Source organism: Falco rusticolus, chromosome 6 (assembly GCF_015220075.1).
Source record: "Falco rusticolus isolate bFalRus1 chromosome 6, bFalRus1.pri, whole genome shotgun sequence".
Taxonomy (NCBI): domain Eukaryota; kingdom Metazoa; phylum Chordata; class Aves; order Falconiformes; family Falconidae; genus Falco; species Falco rusticolus.
Window position 1 is genome coordinate 59,836,837 of NC_051192.1, and position 21,927 is coordinate 59,858,763.

Consider the following 21,927-nt stretch of genomic DNA (forward strand, 5'->3'; position numbering starts at 1 on the left):
GGGGTGTCTTTGTGTTGAGCTTAATGCAAGAGTATGAATAACATTGTTTTCTGGCTTGTACTGGTGCTATGTTCTCTGTCAGGATTGCTATCTGAAAAGTGAAGTTATAGTTTTGCTACTGTGGCTGTTACCATGTTGAGGATGTTAAGCTGGAAGAGAGCCCACAGTTGATCATTCCCAAGGCTTTGCAATTGCTAATTTTGCAGAGAAATGGAGAAGGAGTTGGAGCCCAGATTCTTCTTTCCCTTTTCCCATTTTTTTTCTGTTCAACTAGAGGTGGTTATATGAATATATAAAGTAACTTCACTTGTGCTCAGAGTAGGAAATACCAATTTTGCAAACTAATTCATCAAGATTTTAATATTAGGTATTTCTAGAGTCCTGTTACCTTTTTTAGGACGGTATACAGGTTATTTTGAATGTAGCAGAAACAAGCTATCAGGAGCAAGAAACTCTTAGTAAAAGTTTGAAGCGTGAGCATAGGTGCTGTTGGACAGGCTTGTATTTGCAGTAACTGTGACATATTGCCATGTAGACAGCCTCTGTGATGACCTGTCATATAGAAATTTGGGGTTTGTTTCTGGCTGAGGGCCAGCATGTAAATCCACTTCAGGCTGATGGCAAATTAATGATAATCTGAAAATTATAATTGGCCATTCAGGCCTTTTATAAATCATTCTTTGGAACAAAGAATTCACTGGGGGGCTCTGTATATAAAGTAATCGGATCTCTTGCCAGCATTCCCTCAAGAGTAGTTTGTGTAGTGTAGGAATATAGGTATTTGAGATGTCCTTAAACAAAAAGCTAAATTGCTGGAAGGTAGCTTGTACAGATTAGAATAATCATAAAAAATACAATCTATAAAAAAATGAAACCATAATATTATTCTTGCAATGTACTTAAATTCCTTATTCAATTTCTGGTCCAGGGTTCATAAGATTTTTTTGAAGTTGTCTCTGGAACTAATAATTTAGGCTTTTTTTACCCCAAAACCTGAATATTAAGTGTGTCATGAGAATCATTATTCTGTAATTGTTTGTTGGAACCCTGGTAGCAACAGGGTGATGCTTGACTTCAGTACAGAAGGAGGTAACTGCATGAGAGAGAGAGATCCTGTTACTAATTAACAAATTCTGGGGGTTTACATTGTGTCTGTGTATCACTTCTATTTGTGGAATGTAAATTATAGTGGGGTTTTTTGTTTAAAAAGCCCCACAAGTTTGGCATCTATAATGTAGGAAAAGCAGGTACTTTTTCTGCCAGTTTTACCAGAAATATATATTTTTATAATCAGAATAATTATTCTTCCATGCATTAATTTCTGCTATGTCATTGTGCTCATGCTTATGTTTGCAGTAAATGGCAGGACCTGGTTTTGGTGTTCCACTGATCTTATTTAAAATTCATATGACACTTGCAGGTTTGGTTCTGTGGTTTGGGGTTTTTTTCATTTTATTTTTTTTAAGACGAGTTTTTAATGTGGTTTGTTTTGTGAATTAGAGCTCAGGTTTGAAGAGAGGACTTTTTGTACTGTTCCTCTGGTTATTCTCTTTGAACATTTAAAACATAACTGCATTGAATTTACAAACAAAATATTTACCTATCATAAATTGGTACAGGTGATAACTTTACTGGCTTTGCTTAGCATCTGTTACTGCACAATCTCATTGTTTGGTTAATGCATCAAATGCTTTGCCTGGAAGTCAAGGTAAAGCTGTGCTTCAGTTTAATTACATATTACCTGTTCCTGGATTGCACTATAAGTGTTTAATTAAGTATGTAGAGCTTTTCAAGCTAGTATCTAATAAAATATGGTTACACTGAAAAAATTTCATTTGATGAATCAAAGCTTTTTTTCTGCTCCTTATATGTTGCAGTTTTGCTACAACTGGCAAGCGATGCTTTACCAAATGATATGGCCTTGTCTCTTGCCTATTTGCTTGCACTGCCACAGGTATGTTGATAGTGATTTTGTTTCTGTTTTTTTGCCAGGAAAGACTATTCATAGCATTTCAAAATTCCATTAAAAAAAAAAAAAAGAAGTAATTTCCGTAGGGTTTTAAAATCTTGATTCTTTGAATTCATTTAAATACACTTTTTAATAGATTGGGCTGGTGCATTTAGAGGGAACTCTGAACAAATGCTGTTGGACTGGCTTGTGAACATGGCACTGGCAAAAAGACACATTTTCTTACTTAAAGTAGTTGTCTGGCCACCTGACTGACAGTTCTAACGTAGCTCAGAAAGGTGGATAATTAGTTTGTGGTATAGAAGCAGCAAAACTGTAATTGGAAAAGCATTTTGGTTAGGTGTTTGTGCAAGAGTGTGAGAAACATTGTAATATAAAATTATCTTTGTGTGTTTGTGTATGTTACTGATTTACTTCTGTGCCAGAAAAACGTAGTTACAGCTATTTCTAAGTCACAGCAAGTAGCTTTTTAGAAAGTTTGTGCACTTAATGTTGTATGCTTATTAAATCTTTCATCTAAATTAATGCTCTTTTTCTCCTAGGTGGTAGATGCCAACAAATGCTTTGAAAAGCAATTACATTCTGCGTTATCTCTCCAGCTGGCAAGTTATTACTATAGCCTGCAGATCTATGCTCGTTTGGTACCATGTTTCAAGGACAAATGCCACCCTCTCTACAGGGTTAGTACTCTTTCTTTTTAAAACCATATTCATTAATGTACAGCATTAAAGCTATTCTGAAAAACCAGTACATGAGTTAAGCCTGTTAAGGAGCTGATCTGACTTACACTGTGAGAAGTCTTTTAAGTTACACGTAATTATTCTTCTACAGTGCTGTAAACAGACAAGTACTTCACAATTTGTGGAGGAGTTTTTGAAGCACAGTGTCAAGTGTCATTTGTAGGTAATAGCACTGTCAGTCTTCAAAGTAGCGTATAAAAACTGAGCAATAATGAGCATAACCTGTGCTGCTATCTTGCAATACTGATACAATATAGTACTTCCTAGAAGAGTCAAGCGTCCATTTCAGCAAGAATGGTGGTATGCAAAAAGTTTCTGTAGCCTTCCCTGAGGTGTGCTATTTTGTATTTCAGTTTACATATGGTGTTTTGAGAATTCATCCTCATTCATTGATGAATTGGTTGATTTCCTTTGACAAGTGTCTCTTTTTGAAAAGGCACAGCTTTCCCTCTTATTCATTGCCTGTCATTAAAGCAGTTACATGGTAAACTTGGAACTAAATTGAAGAGGTGACATACAAAGATTTAACATGGCAGCATTTGCCATTTCTGCCAAGATACTAGAGTAAAAACTCTTCTTTGCCACTCCAAGAGCCTTTCTGAATTTACACCGATTCTTTTTTTCTGCACACAAGCTCGCCGGACTGCTTGGTTTTCAGCAAAGATGAATCACTAATCACCACTGTGGCATGAGAGCAGATTTTGTTTTTTTTCCCCGTGTTCAGAATGACTGCTGATTTACAGAGGAAAGCCTGTTTTGGTATTTGCCCAGTTCTGCAATTAGGCTGCCTTTCATGTTCCTGCTGAGATTTGCATTCTTTCCATCTTCTGTTTAGACGCTAAGGGAAAACTTAGCTCACAACTGAAATTTGGGGGGCTTGCAAAATATGTTGGTTGTGAGGAATTAATTCATGTTTGTTAAGTAGCTTTCCCTGAGCTGAGGTCCACCTGCTGCAAGACACCTTTGATGGGGAAAAAAAAATATTTTTTTTTTTAGTTTAGCATTTTGAAACAGTCTTATTTTATAGAAGGAGCTGTGAATCCTTTTGAAAGAGGAAGTCATAAGAGCAAGGATGGTAAAGATGAATTGTTTCTGCTCCAACTGCTGTTTAATAACCAAGGTCTTATCAGTAGCACCATGTAGTTTATCTCTTACTGGTACAGTCTTTGGCTAAATCTTTTGCTCCATCTTGGTAAAATACTGTATGCAACTGTGATAAGCAGTGGATTCTAAGTTTGCTAAAAAGAATGTGCTATGTTTAAGTACTATTCTTAAAACAGTAGCTTTTGAAAACAACTGTATGAGAAGATCCTGAATGAAGAGCACACCAAGAAAGGGGTGGGGGGGAGGGGGGAAAACCTGAATGCCCAGTAAGACTCTCCCCCCACCCCCCCAAAAAACCCCAACAAAACCCAAAACCAAAAACCAAAACCCAATCAACCAAACAAAAAAACCACAAAACATCCCCCCCACAACCCCCCCCCCCCCAACCAACCCAGACTTAAATGCTTAGTTTATACTGCAAAACAGCCATTTGAGTAAATGTACACTTAAATGCTGGTAATAAAGAATGGCTCCACTTACAAGTTGCTGTCCTCAATGCCATACCAGATGCTGTTCATGGAAATAGATCTAGCCATGGTTTTTGGTTTTGTGTTTCCAAAGAGCTCTGTGGGGGTTAAAAAACCATTGCTTTTAATCTTTTATGGTACATACTTTTATGAATATGATAAACTCAATTGTATACGTCATTACATAGTAGATTGTCTTCCAGCTCTTGCCACTAGTGTCTTGCATCACCTTTATCTTAAAACTGTTCCGTAAAGCAGAAATGTGTACCTAGGCCATTTTAAATGTATCATTCAAAGCTGTGCATTGTTCTTAGAAGAAATTGAGTGTAGTTTTTGGGTGAGAGTGTGTAACCAATCCTTCTCCACACCCCCACCCCAAACCTTTACATATTCAGTAAAGATTTAAATCTGGCCCTTCAGCCACATGCTTAGATGGTGGATCCTTGAGATAATAGAACATTTATTTCTGTTTAGCAGCATCTGAGTCACAGTGTGATTTCTCCAATCGGCTGAATCAAGTACCCTGCCTGAAAACTCTAGCTGAATTTATAAGAAGCTGTAAAGAGGCATGGAAAAGTCTACATTTCCTTCGTTTTCTTTAAAATAATACTGTGTAAATCTTTCAAAACAGTAAATGAGTACATCTGGCATAATAAGAGATATGTTCTCAGAATGAAAATGACAGTTGTGTTATAAGGATAATGGGGAGTAGTGGGGGAGAGTTCCCTTTCAGCTGGCTAAGATAGACCTTTAGGACTTGGTCATTAGTCAAGAAAGACATTTTGAAGGAATGATTGGGTCTGCTGCGTGAAGGCTTGATTATGTTTTTTTTTTTTTAAACTGCAATGTGAAATACCTACAGCTAATATCTGCACATCAAAAAAGAATCATAAATTGCCAAAAATTCTGGTTAACTTTTTTGTACTGTTGATGTCCAAAAGGAAATCAGCTCGATAATCAAGTTATTACTTTGCTTTAAGGAGAAAAAAAAGGATTTAGGTGTAAAGCGCTGCTTCAGTTTTGTACTCGAGACAATTTTGAATTTTAGTTGTTATAATAATATGAACATAATAGTTATAGTTTAGGGCATCTGACCTATATCAGTTTCTTCTCCTGAGTAAGATGTTAGATCTCTACAACCAAATGAAACCATAGGTGAAGGTCTAAGAATAATGCCAGACAGAACAGAACAAAATTTCCAGAAACGGACTGGCTGTGGAAAGCATTGGTGTAAGGAGGCACATGACCTTTAGAGAAGCTATATTTATTTTTGGTTTAGGTCTGTACTGCCTCTGGCAGAGGTGGGGTTAACTTTCTTCATAGCAGCCCCTATGGCACTGTGCAGCGTTGATAACACACTGGTGTTTTGGCTGGTGCTGAACTTTGCTTGCACAGCATCAAGGCTGTCTTCCCACTACCACTGATTCACTGCTCACTACTTCCAAGTCTTGATGAAGAAGAAGAAAAGTCATACAGATGAGCAAGAAATTTGCTGGATAATTTTTGCTGTTAAAGCTTTTCTCATTTGTCCTATTCCAGTGATCTGATAAGTGAGCAGGATAAATATATCTGGAGGATTTCACTCTAGAAAGGAGTGAAAAACTTTAATTACCCTAAGGCTAATTAGTACTTTATGTTCCTGTCCCCATGCTAATAATCTAATGCTGAGGTGTTTCTGTGGTTTTGGAGAGGATTATTTTACTGACTTTAGCTGGGGGATGAGCTTTTTCTTGGAGCATCAAGCAACAGTTCTAACAGATACTGTTAAGTTGCAGAGGGGAATGGGAATTTTGCAGTTAATAGCAGAGGAGGAATGTTGCCATTAGCGGAAAATTCTTAGGTTTATATTTTATTCCCTTACCTGTTATTTTCATCCAAGAAAATGATTACTGCCCTTTTGTGCATTGCAACTGGCAATATATGCAGCTAGAAGTTAATTCTATACACGAAGTAATCGCACATTGGAAATCAAATGCTTATTAAATGGTTGCATATTGGTTTGTGTTTAATAATAATATCCTGTCATATTCCTAACTTATAAACTTAACTCACTAGAAACAGTATATACATTTTTATTCTGAAATTGGGTGTGTGTTCATGAAGTTTACTGGAGTATTAACACTGATGCAGAAAACTAACAAACTATGTCAGTCAGTCTTGTTTCATTCTGTCTGAACATTCAGCTCTTCATCCGCAAGTGCAATGGCTAGCACAGTCTATTGTAGATGGTAAAATGGTAGAGTGCTCTTTTAGGTTGACTTATGATGGACTTAAAACATGACCTTCTTTAATTGTATTACTATTTTAATTCATGATTCAAGCCCTTGCCTCCTCTTTGACCCCTCTTTCTCTTTGGTTAGTGATGCTGAGAACTCGCAAATTTCCTTTGGCAGTGTAATTTCTCCCCTTTGCTTCCCTGTTTGAATTTTATGTTGTATGTTCTGCTTCAAGTTGAAGTTTCTTTGCTGGTCTTTAGGTTGCTCCACTTCCTTGTCACATTGTTCTTTATGCCTGGCACTTCCTATTTTTTTATATACGAGGCTGCTTGCTTGTACGTGTTCAGATACAATTACTCATTAATATTTGAGGGGGCGGAAATAATGTCTTATCTCATTTGGTATATGCATCTAAATCCAGTGCATGTCTGCCCCAAAACTTGAAAAGATGAGAGTGTAACTCCTTGAATCTACACTGCACTACTCTCTCTCCCATTGACCTTCCCGCGTATGCATGGAGTCTGTGGTGGAGAGGAGAACCAGGGAGATAGAGGGCAGTAGGGGAAGGCACTGTGAATGAGACATGAACTGGCAGACTAAGAACTTGGGAGAAGTTTTCTTTGGTGGTGTTTTGTGGGGTTGTTTTGTTTGGGGGTTTTTTTTGGGGGGAGAGGGTGGGTGGGGTGGGGTTCTTTATTAAAAACGCTAAGGTAGACCAAACACTGTAGTATTGATATGACATTTTAATAATTCGAAGAGCTTAGTATCATCAGAAAACTTAAATATTTATTGCTTATCCCTTCTCCAAGTCATTGATGAGTAAAAGTGGTCTCAAAACTTGCCCCTAGAGGACTTGCTGCTGACTCTCCCCTACCTGGAAAGTGATCACTAAGCTTTTACCTCTCCTTTTACCAGGTTTCAGTTCATAAAAATACCTTTGTTCTATCCCCAGGCAACCTAAGTTTCCTGAGTGGACTTTGGTGAGGAAACTTGTCAAATAGTTTTGGAAGATCTGTATATATTTTGCCACAGGATTCCCTTCATCCATGTGCCCCTTGACACTCTCATAGTCCTCCAGCAACCTAACAAAGTTAAGTTCTCTTTACACAGGCCATGCTGACTCTTTCCCACCAAGCTCTGTTAATGCATGTGCTCAGTGGTCTTATTCTTTGTTACAGTCTGCCATCTTGCCAGGGATGGAAATCTGACTTGCTGATCTGTGATCCTCTTGAGTTCCATTTTTCAGATGGGACTTTTGTACTCTGGCACAGTGGTTTTTTAGAACATTCGTTGATGCACCTTAGCCTGCCATTTAACATAATTTCTCATTGGTGTTCCTTGGGAACAGAGGGATGAATGCCATCTGGTCCTGGTGGTGTGCAAGTACATCACTTAATTGGCCTGACACTTCAGATACATTTTCTTCTAACTTGTCTCTAACTCTTATATCTTTTGAGCTCTGTCCCTCACATCTTCAGCAGTGAGGGCTGACACAAAGTGCTTATTGATTTCATCTGCTATGGACTTATCCATGAGGGCCCCTTTGACACCTTTTCACCAGGTGATCCTGCCACTTCTTTAGCTGCTTCCTGATTTTGAGTAACTTTTCAGAACTTTTTGCTGTCAGCTTTCCTGTTCTTTGTAAGACATTTTCCAGGTACTTTTTAGGCCCTTTGAATTTCCTCTTTGGCCTGTCACATTTTGTATCTTTTCCTCATTTATTTGTTTACTCCTTAGTGATGTCTCAACAAATAAACACACTTTTTTTTTTTTTAATGAATGACTATCTGATCTAACAAAAATTGTGAGCTCACTAAACACTATTGTGTTTGAAATCTTGAAGTTCAGGTAAGCTCATTGTGGACCTTTGAACGTCTTTCAGTATGATCTCTGAAATAGTAATCCAGCAGTTAGTGACATTGCAGTCAGGTTGTGACAGCTGTGTTTGAGGCTTGTCTGATACAGATAAGCCAGTGCTTCACAGATCCTCATATTTCTTTTAAGTACACAACACTAAGAGGCATTGCCACTCTTACTTGGGACCAAATGATATTTAGGTGACTCAGAAAAGAGCTATTTTTAAATAGTTGGGATATTCCCCCTTCTCTCCCCCCCCCCTTTTTTTTTAATTTCTTCAAAATGAATTGTGCTTAAGAAAAAGAGATGTTTACAGTGTTGCTTACTTTTTTCTCAAGGGTTATATAAGCTATTCTGTTAAATCCTACTTCTGAAAGCAGAGTGAGTGTTGTTCTTGAGCCAGCTATTCAGAAATACTCTTTTAGAAAAGAGAATCTTCAAACCAGGCTTCCATTTCAGCAGAGGTTTGAGGTCTAGCTTGGCTGTGTTCCTCTGGAGACATATTTGTGGCTGATCATGCAAGGGTGGTAGCTGGGGTAAGTACTAATGCTTTCATTTTTGCAAAGGGTTTAGTTCCTCTCTGGGAAACAATATAAAGGTGATCAACAGCTTTTTTAAGCAGTCTTGCCCTAGTCAATTGGCTTTATCTTTTATTTATTTGCCTTTTCTGTGCTTTTGCAACTGTTTTCTCCAGTCAGTGAGCATCATTAATTATAAGGAGCCCAACCGAAATTTTCTATTAATAATAAAACAGAAAAAAAATTAAATGAAATTTGGCAATGTAGGTAACTTTTCAGACAAAGCCAAATTCCCATCAAGTGAGAGAGCTGGCTCCTCTGTCTCTTCGAGTTTCAGTAGTTTGGCTGTTTGGTGGTGGCAATTTTTTTGGTGGTTTGTGTGTGTGGGTTTTGTTTTGTTTGTTTTTATCTTGCAAAATTGAGGATAAATGCTAGATTGGCCTTTATAAATTTAGCCTAAAAAGCTATCCATGTAAATGTACACCACCATTAGAGAAGCTGGTCACTGAGAAAATCATGCTTCTGATCACAAGTGCTAGCAGTGCTTGTGGATTACGATGAAAAAGTATTTGACTTCTGGTATTTTAATAACTGTTAGGGAAGGGAAAATTATGTCTTACAGCTCATGGAATATTTAGTTTTCAGGCTTTAAAACAGTAAAGTATAGAAATATTTGCGTATATCCAGCCAACTAACGGTACAAACTAAAAGGATACAGTATCGTACTTCAGCTAAAACTGTATCATATCGTACTGAAGTTTTATAGTAGGAGCGTGTACTTGTCCCAGAGTCTGTATATGACTACAGCTGCTGTTATATAGATCAAATTAAAAGGCATATTCTGAAAGAGTATACAATAACATAATTTATTCAAAAAGAAAGCACAATTATTAGTTTTTTAGAGAAGAAGGAGGTAGAAGGTTAAGATAATTACCTAAATGGGGACATTATTTATTGAGACTAATGCTGAATGCAAATGGGAAATTAATTATGTACTATGGATTTAGTAGCCAATTCACTCAAAACCATGTAGTAATTTTGTATTTTTAGAGGTGGTCTTTCAGTTGACATTTAAACTTTTATGTATCATCTGTTAGTTCCACTAAAACAGCTGTCAGGTGAAATAATGAGAAGAGATTTTTCTACCTAAACCTGAGTTGACGATATCTTACTCAATAACAGAGAGTCTGTAAGAGAACACAAGGTAGAAAAGAAACAGTGAAAACATTTTATCTTTGGACAAACTATTTCTCACTCTTGCTGGACTAGCTGATTAAAAACAAAGCAAAAAAGCATTTAAAACAGAGCACTAGGGCAATTTCTTCAACTCTTTAGGGACAAGTCATTTAACATAACTGTAGAAACAACTGCTTGGACAACACTTCAAATTATTTTTGTTTTATTACTTAACAGCAGCCTCTTGCTTCCCACCCTCCCCTGCAGGAATACTGGTTTCTGTATTGGAAATTATATTGATTTAACTTATACCTGGTGGTTTTATTTGGGCTTAAAGTAATTCTGTTATTTTTTCTTATGATGCTGGCTATTAAAAGATCATGTGTTATTTCTGTAACCAAGTTTCATCTGTTGGTTCTACCTTAAAATATCTTTAGTAAGAATACAAGGCAATTTTTAGATTAACATGCAGATATTAACATTCAGTAGTCTATAAATACTGCAGATATCCTGGCTGACTATATGATTTAATTTTATGATGGGTGGCTGTTTGTCATTAAAGCAAGATATATAGATGAAACTAAATTTGACTACATTTTATCCTTGGTTTTGAGTATTCTGATAATTCTAGGCAATGATTGTGCTACAGTTTGTGGGGCAAATAGTTAAAAAACCATGGGTTTGTGTAATAGATGCTGTACACTGCTTAGCCCAATTCTAATACCATCTTCAGTGTAATTTTTGAAGCAGAAATAAAACCAGCAGGAAATATTATTTTAAGGTTGTGTGCTGGCAACATCTGATTCATAATTCAAAACTAACAGCTTAATTCTCAGTTGTTTCTTATTCAATCTCATCTGGAGCCTTTGTTGGCAGAAAATGCTCCTGGGTTTCTACTTGGGTCGTATCTTTAATCATGCCAGCATCTTGGACAACCTTTTGCCCTTATAAGATTCAATTAATTTCCAATGTAATGATCTTGAAATGGCAGTGGTGTATGCTATCTTCCTATTCCAAGTGTTTCACTTTTCAACCATTACATTGCAGCATTGCTTATTCAAAACATACAGCATTCCTTTTATTAAAAAAAAGAAACAAACAAAATAGCCAAAGAGATGGTTTGTTCTTTGTAGACTCCAGTTTTGCAATATTATAATTTTTCAGCCTTTTATAGATTTTGCATTCTCAGTGTACTTCTGTTCATAAAGCAACAAAGCACATTTGCATGTAATGTCATTTATGATCATATGTTTGCAGTTTGAATTGTTATGGCAGGTCCCTATTGCCTGATAGTGGAAGAAAGCAGGACCTTGGAAATTAATTAGTTTCAATTTCACTGAAATTGCGAATGCTTATTTACAAACTGTTTATCTGTATTTTTGTGTTCCCCTCATAATTAACCAATTCTTTTGGTTTTGGCTGGGTTTTTTTGAGGTGAATTAGTTTATTTTAATTTCACTACAAATGTACATACTGGCTTTCCACTAATTTCCCCAGAAATTCAACTAATCCCTTAAAGTTAGTACTAGCTTTAAACTGCTAAGAGGGCTAGGACTGTGAAGCCCTCAGCCACCTGTGTAATCTGCATTTTGTATAACATTTTAAATTGTGTTTGTGTAATATATATGTTTGAGAGTGTTTTAAACTTGGTCACTTCAAGTGAGAGGTAATTGTACTGGAATTTAAACTGTGGTCCAGGAGCATTTTTTTTGTGCAGCCACTCATCTAGAATGAAGTTTTAAAACAACCAATTTCAGCTCTTGGAATAAAGAGAAATCTGGATGAAATCTGTGGTGAAGATGAGAAGGGAGAATAGGGAGCTAGAGTCCACGGCTGCATTCCTGCATCTACAAAATCCAGATCTACCTTTTTGAGTACAGTATGAATTTGCTTGTTTGCATCAGCCATGTACAGTACTGCGGTGACAAACAATTTTAGAGAGTACGAACAGACTTTAAAATAATCATACTTAAATATATCTTTGACATTAGAGTATGTTACAAAAACTTCTGATGGATCATTTAAGTTTATGAATCTGAAATAGAGAATTGTTTTAATATTGTCTGAATATGTAAGACCTTCCTTTAGGTTTGATAATTGAGGATTTATTGCACAGCTCATCTCTACTTCATTTTTTTGGGTTAGTTTGTACAACTTCATTGTGATGCATCTTGCAGCTTATAAAAGGTATTCTAGTAGGTATCTTCCTGTGCTGACTTGATGTGGTTTCACTGGTAGGTGATGGGATTTTCTGCTTCCTGTACCCATTTAAAAAACGGTTGTGAAGGCTGATCCTGAAGAAATCGGTGTTGTCACCCAACAATATGTGTAGCTGCAGCAGTGGAAGAACAAAAACATTGAAGTATCCTTGCACTTGAGTGATGTGACAGTACAGGTTTTATTTCTGAGATGTTCTGGTAATCCATCTCAACCATACAGTTTATCTTTTGCTTTGAGCAGATCAGACATGAGGCAGCTGTGATCTGAAAGGTAGGCCACGCCAGATTCATATGGTGCTGTGTCTATGTTAATGTACTCTTGACACAGTGTGACAAGAAGACTCGGTTGAGGACAAGTGTCACTGATTTAATTAATCCTATGGAGGAATGGGGTTTACTTCTTGAGTGAACAGGCATGTTCGGATTTCATTTCTTGAGTGAACTGTTAAGATTTAGCAAATCTCTCTCCTGTAAATCTTTTTTCCTGCTTTGGTGTGTTTGGAAAAGTGTCCCCTCTGTGTTTTTCTTCATTCCTTGTTTTCTTGCCTCTCTCTCCATCAAATTTATAGCACATTGAATCTCTTGCTACAGGCACCACTGTGGCAGTTGCTACAAGGATTAGGGAGAGCTGTCCTTTTCTCCCTGAAATGTTAGTGCTTTCCAGAGGTGTAATTTGGTTCCCTTGGAAGCGCTGGATGTGGCAGGGTAGTGATCAAAGTGCAGCTGTCTGCAGCAGGATTTTACGTGCTGCTCCCTGGTATCTCTTGCTTTGTCCATGTGCTGTCATCTCCTAGTTTTGCTAATCATTAGGGTTTTGCTTGGTGTACATGTCTTCCTCTGTAGCACGATCTCTTTCTTAGGATCACTTAAAATGGTTTAGAACAAATCTGGTGTTACAGGGTCTGGACACAACATGTCTTCTGCCTTCCCATTCATATTCCAATGGCTCACTGTGGCTGCAGCTTTTAACCATTACCAAAAGATTACTGTTGCAGCTTCAATCCAGAAAGGTCCACCACATCAGTTAGGTATTTGTGTGATTGTAAGTGGATTAGCCTCGATCTAAGCAGTTTTTCACATCAGTGTTCCTAGTCAATTCTGTATTACAGTCTGAAAATGTCCATTAAAAACAAACCAAAATATTATTATTCTTATATTCCTTTTTAGAGCAGTTGGGAAGATTCTTGGTCTTAAAAGAAGTAAACAAGCTAAATAAATAGCCTTTCAATGTTCTAATGTTATCTCAATGACATGTTTAGAGTAGAGCTTTTTATTATTTATCTGTCTTACCATAGCTGTAAAATGGTTGCCACTTTCTGAGCAGGAGAGGAACAGGAGAAAAAACTGACTCAGATTCCTTCGCCCCCCCGCCCTCCATGTGTATGGCTGAATTAAGTCTTTTAAAGAGATTTGAAAGAAAAAAGAAATAGCATATTAGGCGGGGCGTGGGGTGGGGGATAATAAAATTGAAATTATTTTAGAGATCAGGGTGAAGAAATTCCAAGATGAAAACATTTTCTCTCTCTTTAAAACCAGTGTTGCTTTTGTAATATCACAGTGACATACAGATTCTGAAGTGCTTTACAGGTGTGACTCCCAGAGGATGGTCAAAGAGAAATACAGCTTTAACACATCTAGTCAGGTAGACCCTGATCCCCAGCAGAGGCTTACTGCTTACTGGTAATACCTGGTGGTACAATATTGACACTAACTTGTGCTAGGTAAATGACATCTAATAGCATGAAATTAAACTAACTTTATGTTGAAGCAATGGATGTTTATTTCTTTTCTCTCTCTCCCCCCCCCCCCCCCCCCCCCCCCCAATTCCCGAAGACAACACAACACTGTTGTTATGTTACAGCACAAAACACAGTGCTAGTTGAGTAGATGAGTAAAATGCTTTGGCAGGTAGTTCATGAGGGATTTCCCTGGCAATGCCAGGGAGGCTCACAAGGGTGTAATACATTCGGGTCAGCTCTTGTGGCTCCTCTGGACACTTCTGCAATGTTTGTTGCTGTGTTCATATGTACAGTACCCTTCCTGAATGATCAAGGAGGGGAAGCCATGTTTAGATGTCTGCCCAAAAGCACTAGAGGAGATGTGTCTGGCAAAGCCGGGGGGTTGGACACCTAGGCATGATTTCTAGCTATCTGAAGGATTCTGAAAAGCCAACAGAGATAATGGTGTAGTAGCAGTTTGGGGTATTTTTGGTGGGTTTATTTGGTAGATAACATTAGAAAGAATACAAGTTGAACATCAGGTTTTATTGGTCTTGTCAAAGTTCATTTGTGTTTACAGAGACTGCTGTAGAAATTTATTTTTTTCTAAGTACCTGTTACAATTTTAAGAAAGTCAAAGAATTTGTAAACCCTGTGAATGCTGCACTAAGAATCAACCTTTACTGATTTTGCTGATTTTCTTTATGGCCAGCTACTATTACTAACTATTTATTATGGTCTTTTAAGTTAAAAACTATTATGACTTTTTTGAATACTGGCAATAGAGCTATAACCAACTTTATTAGTGTTTGTTAGAACAAGCATCATGTCTAATTGAACTAGGTGTCTAATGGGTGTAGAAATATTTGTGTTTATCTTTTAAAAAACATTATTATTAAAAATGTGAAGATGTTAAAGAATGAATACTGAAAGTTATAAAATACAAGTTCTACACAGCTTGATACCAAACTCTTTAGCTTTTAATATTTTTTCCCTTGAGCTTGGGTTGAATGCTTGATTCTGCGCAAGTTATATCTGCACAAACAGCACTGTTATTTTAAGAAAACATTTTAAATCTATAGAAGGATTACAAATCTGAGGGAAGGAAAACTGTGTGTCATTCCAGTAAATGAGTTTTGCAAACAACTGCAACTTGAGAAAAATTGTTTTCTATAAATTAAAAAAAAACCTAGAATGTCTCATGTCAGACATAAGTATAGGCTCTTGCATGAAGCAGGCTGTGGAATTTTTCTAAACTAATTATTGATTTCACATGCTCTGATAGTTTGGAGCATAAGTAAGGGATAAAAGAGGATAGCTTTTGACTGAAAGATTTTTGGTAGTGAAGAGTTCAATGCAATCCCTGGCAACTGCTTGCAATAAAAATAAAAAAAACCAACACCAAGAAATTGTGTTTTCTTAATTCTGAATGTATATCTGATAACATATATAGCTATTATATCTCATATTTTTAATCTCCAACATTGAAGAGTTTTTGCTTTTTTACCTTACATATGTATGTATATACATACATGGGTGTTCATACAGGTTATGATTCTATTGTTCTCTGTTAATAAGCTCAATAGACCCTAAAACATTATTTCTGAAGATATTGTATATTGCTGTGTTTCTTAAATCTTTCAGATATTTTTTGTGATGCTTTTCAGAGCTGTTCCTTTTATAACATATTTCAGAACTTCAGCACTCATAGAAGAACCTAGTAGTGGGAATTGGTTCTCTTCATGACAGTCATCAGTGTAATGTTTTTGTTTGTTGTTCCTCATAGGTACAGCCAAGGATCACATTCATCCTTCAAACAGCATATACATCAGATTATCTTCCACTTCCTTCTCTTTTCCTCCCTGTAACAGTTTGTCGTCATTATTATTTGTCATGGTACTACTGTATCACACAGTGGTCCTTGATCCAGGTTTTTTATTTTTATTATAACCTGGTAGTGAAACAAGAGGTAGAAGAGATTAGAATAACAGAAACCATGAAACAATACTGACCAATTTGATAGAGAGAAGTTCTGGAGGAACTGCACACTTACTACTGCATCTTTGTAGGTATTATTTGGCAAAAGTATTAACAGGAAAATGGTTAAGCTGATTAGAGGACCTTAAATTATTCCGTTGAAGCATAAGCAGGCAGCATGCAACATTGCACACAGGGAATGTAACAAATGGGGAATAAAGATTGACAACAGTGAGAGATGTCATTTGAGAGGGCTGACAACATGATTGGAAGTACAGTGGGATTTTTTTTAAAAAGGTATTTCACATTTAAAGGTGAAGATTGCCCAGTATATTGAAGACAACAGTGGACCAAAACCAAAATGGTTTTAATCTGTCTTAGTAATTAGTATTACTTTAAGTTGTTGTTATAAATACTCAAGTTTAATGCTGCCTCATGGTGAAAAATTACGTGCTGTTTAGGAATCTTATTGAAAATGTTATCATTTCATCTTCAGAAACCATTTGTCAATGAAGAGTTTTGGTCTATTTGTTTGAAAATACTTTCAAAATTATGTACTTTATGAACAATCGGGTGGGCTGTGCACTGGAAGAAGAGTGCTAATGCTGAATTCTACTCTTCTTAATGGAGAGAGGGGAAAACTTAGCAAAAGGGCAAATTTACCCTTACAGGTTGTCAGAGGAACCTGCCTTTCTCAGTGGACTGTACAGAGGATTTAGGCAATTATGTTAAACAGTTTTCCTCATCTTGCTCTGAGTTTCCCTGCCTCCATGCGGTTTTCTAATGTATCACCTAAAATGAGATACCAAGATACATAATAAGCAGTGGATTGGTTTCCGGCTGATATAATTGTATTGTAGAGGCACTGCTATGCTTGCCTATCTCTTTTTTGAGGTTTTATTATACTGTTACCAATCTTCTAAGCAACCTTGAAAGAACTGCTGATGATGTTTATAAAATCGATGAGTTTGTGATGTTTAGAGGGCTTCAGAAAAATATCATGTGGAGAGGAAAAAGGATGCCCTGTAGCATTTAGTATGACTTGGTGAGCAGCCTGTCAGCTAAGGCCTGAAAAGAAAAAAAGAAAAAAAATCAATTTAGAATGACCAGCAAGTTGCAGAAAAATTCAAGCATGCCTTAGGGTTCAAACATCTGGTGCGTGTTTTATCCTGCTGTGTACTCTAGTTAACATTCATAAGATTAGCTTCTAATTTAGCAGAATTATTCTGTAATAAAAACAAAAGTATGTTTGTCCAGTACACTCAGCATTTTTGAGATCGGTTGAATCGGCTCTTTTAGAAAGTAGTTCAACTACAGTTGGCATCCCCAGGTATTTTTCTGTGACTTTTTTGGTGGCACTCCTCCTTCAGTGGATGTTATGTAGAAATCACGGTGCTTCCTTATGTCATTGTGCTGCTGGTGGCCTCGTTTTTCATGGAAGAGAGAAATCAATGTGCTGAGTGATGGCGTATCACACACAACTGCGTTCAAGTGGAAGCACCTAGACATAGTCACAGTCCAGATCTTAAGATAATTGAGAACTCTCTACAATACATGTGTTCTTTTTTCATTTCTAACATGCAGACTGTATTTGTTCCGTGTTCTGAACTGTTGCTTTGCTACATGTGTTTCTGGTTGCAGAACATAGTGGTTGATTAAATATGCACTTGATGTATAACTTCTAATCCAGCAAAGTAAGTTTTATTTGTGATGAAGGTATTTTGAAAACAAAGGTTGTCCTAATTCATGGATGGTCAATATTTAATTATTTGAAGGTTTCAGAGTGTAGACAATGCCTCGTGTAATGCAGATCCTGCAGTGCTTCTCATTCTTTGCAAGTATCGGTGCTTGACACTTCAAATACTAAACTATTCCTTTTTTCAAATATGTATGATAGAAGTATATCAGAAATTCAGTAACAAGAAAACCAAGTTTGCAATATTGCTTCTATTCTTATTTTTGAAATAGAGGCTCTGTTTTAGAGTAAACTTAATTTTAATGTTTGGATTGAAGATAGATTTGATGAGTTTTCTTTGATTTCTTGAAGCATTTTACCAATCAGTTTTTTACCAGTGAACTTTGCCTAGTTCAAAGTTAATAAAAATGAGGGGTTTAAAAACAAATTAATTCAGTCATAGTGAAGAACTTGTTACTATTAATTTGGTTAGGTGGGTTTAAATTTTTGTAGCATATGGAACAAGCTAAAACATTCCAAAAGGATAAATTCTGATGCTACAGTGAATAGCCCTTACAGAAAAATTGGGAGTTCTCTTGTACTTAAAAATTCTCGGAAATGGAAACAATATTTCAATTCTGAACACAGGGATCAGTTATAAAATGATACATTTTTTGCAGAAATTTACAGGGCTTTTTTTAGTTTTTTGTCAATTATTTTCACAGGCTGATCCAAAAGAGTTGATTCAGATGGTCACAAAGCATGTTACTCAGTGTGGCTATACAGACTGGCATGAAGAAATCATAACTTTAATAAATCAGCTGCATTACTACAATGAACGACTGCTGGATTTCACTCAGGCTCAGATTCTGCAAGAACTTGGCAAAGGAGTAGATGTGCAGAGATTTACAGCAGATGGACAGTACAAGAGAGAAACAATACTGGGATTGGCAGAGTAAGTAATATCTATTATGTTTATTTTCTTTTTTTAAAAATGGAAATACTTTAAGCTTTAAATCAGGAAAATAAATTGAAAGTATTGCTGACCTTTAGAAGGGATAAGTTACCAGTTGCTTTAGATATTTACACTGTAACGCTGCTAGAAGTGGAGTGTTTTCTATTCAACTACTCCACTTAAATGAAATGTTGCTCAAAGAAGTGAATCGATAATTTTAAATGGAAGCTATAACTCTTTGTTTATTAACTACTAATATTAAAGTTAATCAGGAATAAATGAAATCAGAGCATAGGTGGAGGTCTGATCTCATATTCTATCTCCTGTAAACCTGCCCTAAAAATCCATTAGGGTATGTCCTAAGCATCACATTTTGTACTGAACTATAGTTTTAAAAAAAAAAAAAGTGAAGAAACTGTATTTTATTTTTAAGAATTTATTTAAATATTTATTACAATATTTTCCCCCTGTATTCATTTGGAAGTACTGAAGCCTTCACTGCATGTGTTGTGATATTTAGAATGCTTTTATCTCACCTTTTAGTTATCCAGAATAGAAAAAAAAGCAAGATATAGGGTAATACTGTCTTTTCATTTTAAAAATATCTTTAACGTCTGTATGCAGGTGCTTTAAGCTGTGAACAAGTCATGAATAACCTTGAACTCTGTATGTTTTTAAGACAGTTCAGTTTAATAGCTGCTGTACTGTCAAAGAAAGAGTTTTGTGCAACAAGAAGCTTTTAATATGAAATTTAATCTAATTATAAATTACTCTGTACATAAAGCTTTTGAAGGGAATATTTAGATGTTTACAATCTTCTACCTATCTAGCTTCTCATGGCTATAATTCCAGTGGAAATCTGTTAGTAAAAAAACATTGATATGAAATGCTGAATAAAAACAATAGTATAACCTCAGGTTTTGAACATTAAGCTTCTGATTTGCATCTATAGAAGCTATACCTGCGTAATTTTGGCACTTATTCATAAAAATAGCTTGAAGCATCTTTTAAAGTTTCCATTGGAGTTACCTGTTTTATATATATTGTTCACTGAGCACATAACATATCAGTACTATGTCACTAGGTAAATGTTACATCTTGATGATTACCTACATCAGTATATGTAGGTAACACCTACATGTATTACTTCAATACAAAAATCTTTCTATTATTACAGATATTTTTTTTTTGATGCAGCATGCTTACTAACATTCTCATCCAAGAGTCCTTTACATACTGTCTTTCATAAAAATAAATTAAACGTGAAAAGGAAATTCCTTATAGTAAGTAGAGATCGAAACACAATATGAAAGAGTGAGTAGAAATAAGGCTTGACGAGATGTGGATGAGAGTGGTAGTTCCGTATAAGGCAGCTGCAAAGATCCAGTTAATTACTTGTTCAGCTTGCAGCTTCCTTGTTTTCATCTTCTCAGTTGATTCTTAATCTGCATTTTTTAATGAAAACAATGTGCAAATTGAATATAATTGTGTAGCATACTTTTTTCTTATTTTTGAACTATCATTGAGTGGCTCATGTTTTAATCTTTTATGAAGTGCTGTTTGTAGAAACAGCACCTGGAAGAGATGGTATCTTATTTACAAAACAGCTTTGTACTAGAGTGAACAATTTGCTAAAACTACTTAACAAACAGTCATCAATCTTATCTTCCATATTTGATGTATTATCATTAAGAGTTTATTATGCATTATTTATCAAATATTTAAATATCTGGGTGCCTCACAGGCTTAATCAACATTAGATCTCAAGCAGTTAACAATTCATTTGGGCAAAATAGAGCCAGAACATATCTGGAAAGGAATTAAACTAGAGCAAGATTGAATGGGAATTCTTGAGTAGTCAGCTGAAGTCCCATGTATCTTCAGGCCAGCTATGGTGTAACAAGGTTTCTAAATTATTCTTTTACTTGCAGCCAGCTTTTGGGCAGTTTTGTTTGTTTGTTTTTATTCACCTGCTCTGAGGTCTTCAGCCCTTCATCACTTCTCTTAAAATGCTGAAATCAGAAGTTGATTTTAATGATTTAATACAAATGTCTTCCTTGTCTTATGTCACTGATCTGAAATACTTCTATATTTTTAGAAAAACTGTGCAGTTACCAAGCTATCTCAATTTCGTAACAGCTTGTGTTTCTTGGGTTCTCAGAATGGTTCTGGTACATATGAACGAAGTCCGCTTCCAGAAGACTAAACTAGAAGGTCCTGTATAAAGCAAATTTAAATGTACTTCAGCTCTTATCAGCAACATTAGCTTCTGAACCATTGTTTATGCTTTTGTTCTGCTCTGCTGTCAGTGCAGACAGTGCCTTTTCTCTTGCTGCTGCAGGACTTAACAAACAGCTGTAGTGTTTTCCACCATCTCATTTTCCTGCTGCAAATAGTAGAGGAAACTAAAAGCCCTTGGCTCAAATCTTCATTTCACTTCTCTAAGTTGCATTTTTTTCTTAAACGTTTTTGAGGACAGGCAACTGGAAAAGTGGATCTTATTTTCCCCTTGTTATGATGGAATCCAGTGGTGGTTATAATGCTTTGTAGCTGATTGATGTCAACAGAAAATGTTGAAGACAGCAATTGTGAGAAAGCCCATGCACATGTATAATACAAAAGAAATGTTAGAGAACAAGATAGGAAAAAAAAAAATTGCTCTGAGCTGCCAAATGCTTATTTCTATGAGCTTGAAGGTAGCCAGCAAAATCCCAGCTGAATGCTACTGCACAGGCGTATTTTTTGATGCTTCAGAAATTCATGCTACCACACACACAGGGTGGCTAAGAGCCATCCACAAGAACTGCTTCTGACTTAGTTTTCATACCAGTCTTGGTACAACACCACACAGTAAGTACATCCAAACGGTGCCTGCACCGGAGCCCTCAGTGGGGATTTCTCTGGCAGGCCTCAGGCTCACAGAGACAGGCAGTTAGGGCTGGGCATGGAAAGGGGTGTGTGTGGGGAGAGTGTAGTTAAAAGGTCTTTTACAGGTAATGGCCATTTTTTCAGCTTTTCCTTGTGTAACAAGTGCTTGTTTTTGTCTTGTCAGTGTTATCTTAACAATGAATACCTTTTACTGTTCTTCATTTGTACAGTGTTGTTTCCTTAATCTTTTACTGCTTTGTGCTGCCACTGCATGCCACTCCTAAGACAGAAAGACAGGATTTTAATTGTGTTTATAAGGTGTTAGGGGGGAATGGATCCCACTAGCTCCAAGAGCTACTCCTGGTTTGTATGATTGACTGAGTTGTTGTGCAACTAAGCATTCATATAATCTTCCTCTTTCGCTGAATCGGTCACAGGATGGTTACGATTGGAAGGGACCTCTAGAGA

The 21,927-nt window shown here is 36.4% G+C and overlaps 1 protein-coding gene across 1 annotated transcript in view; it reads left to right on the forward strand.

Annotated features, from left to right (window-relative positions):
• NBAS (NBAS subunit of NRZ tethering complex) overlaps positions 1–21,927 on the forward strand; it is a 183,471-nt gene that overhangs the window by 91,146 nt on the left and 70,398 nt on the right. The window contains exons 39-41 of the mRNA XM_037391240.1: positions 1,878–1,954; positions 2,512–2,649; positions 18,362–18,591. Of these exons, the coding sequence (XP_037247137.1) occupies positions 1,878–1,954; positions 2,512–2,649; positions 18,362–18,591 (445 nt within the window). The remainder of the gene's footprint in view (positions 1–1,877; positions 1,955–2,511; positions 2,650–18,361; positions 18,592–21,927) is intronic.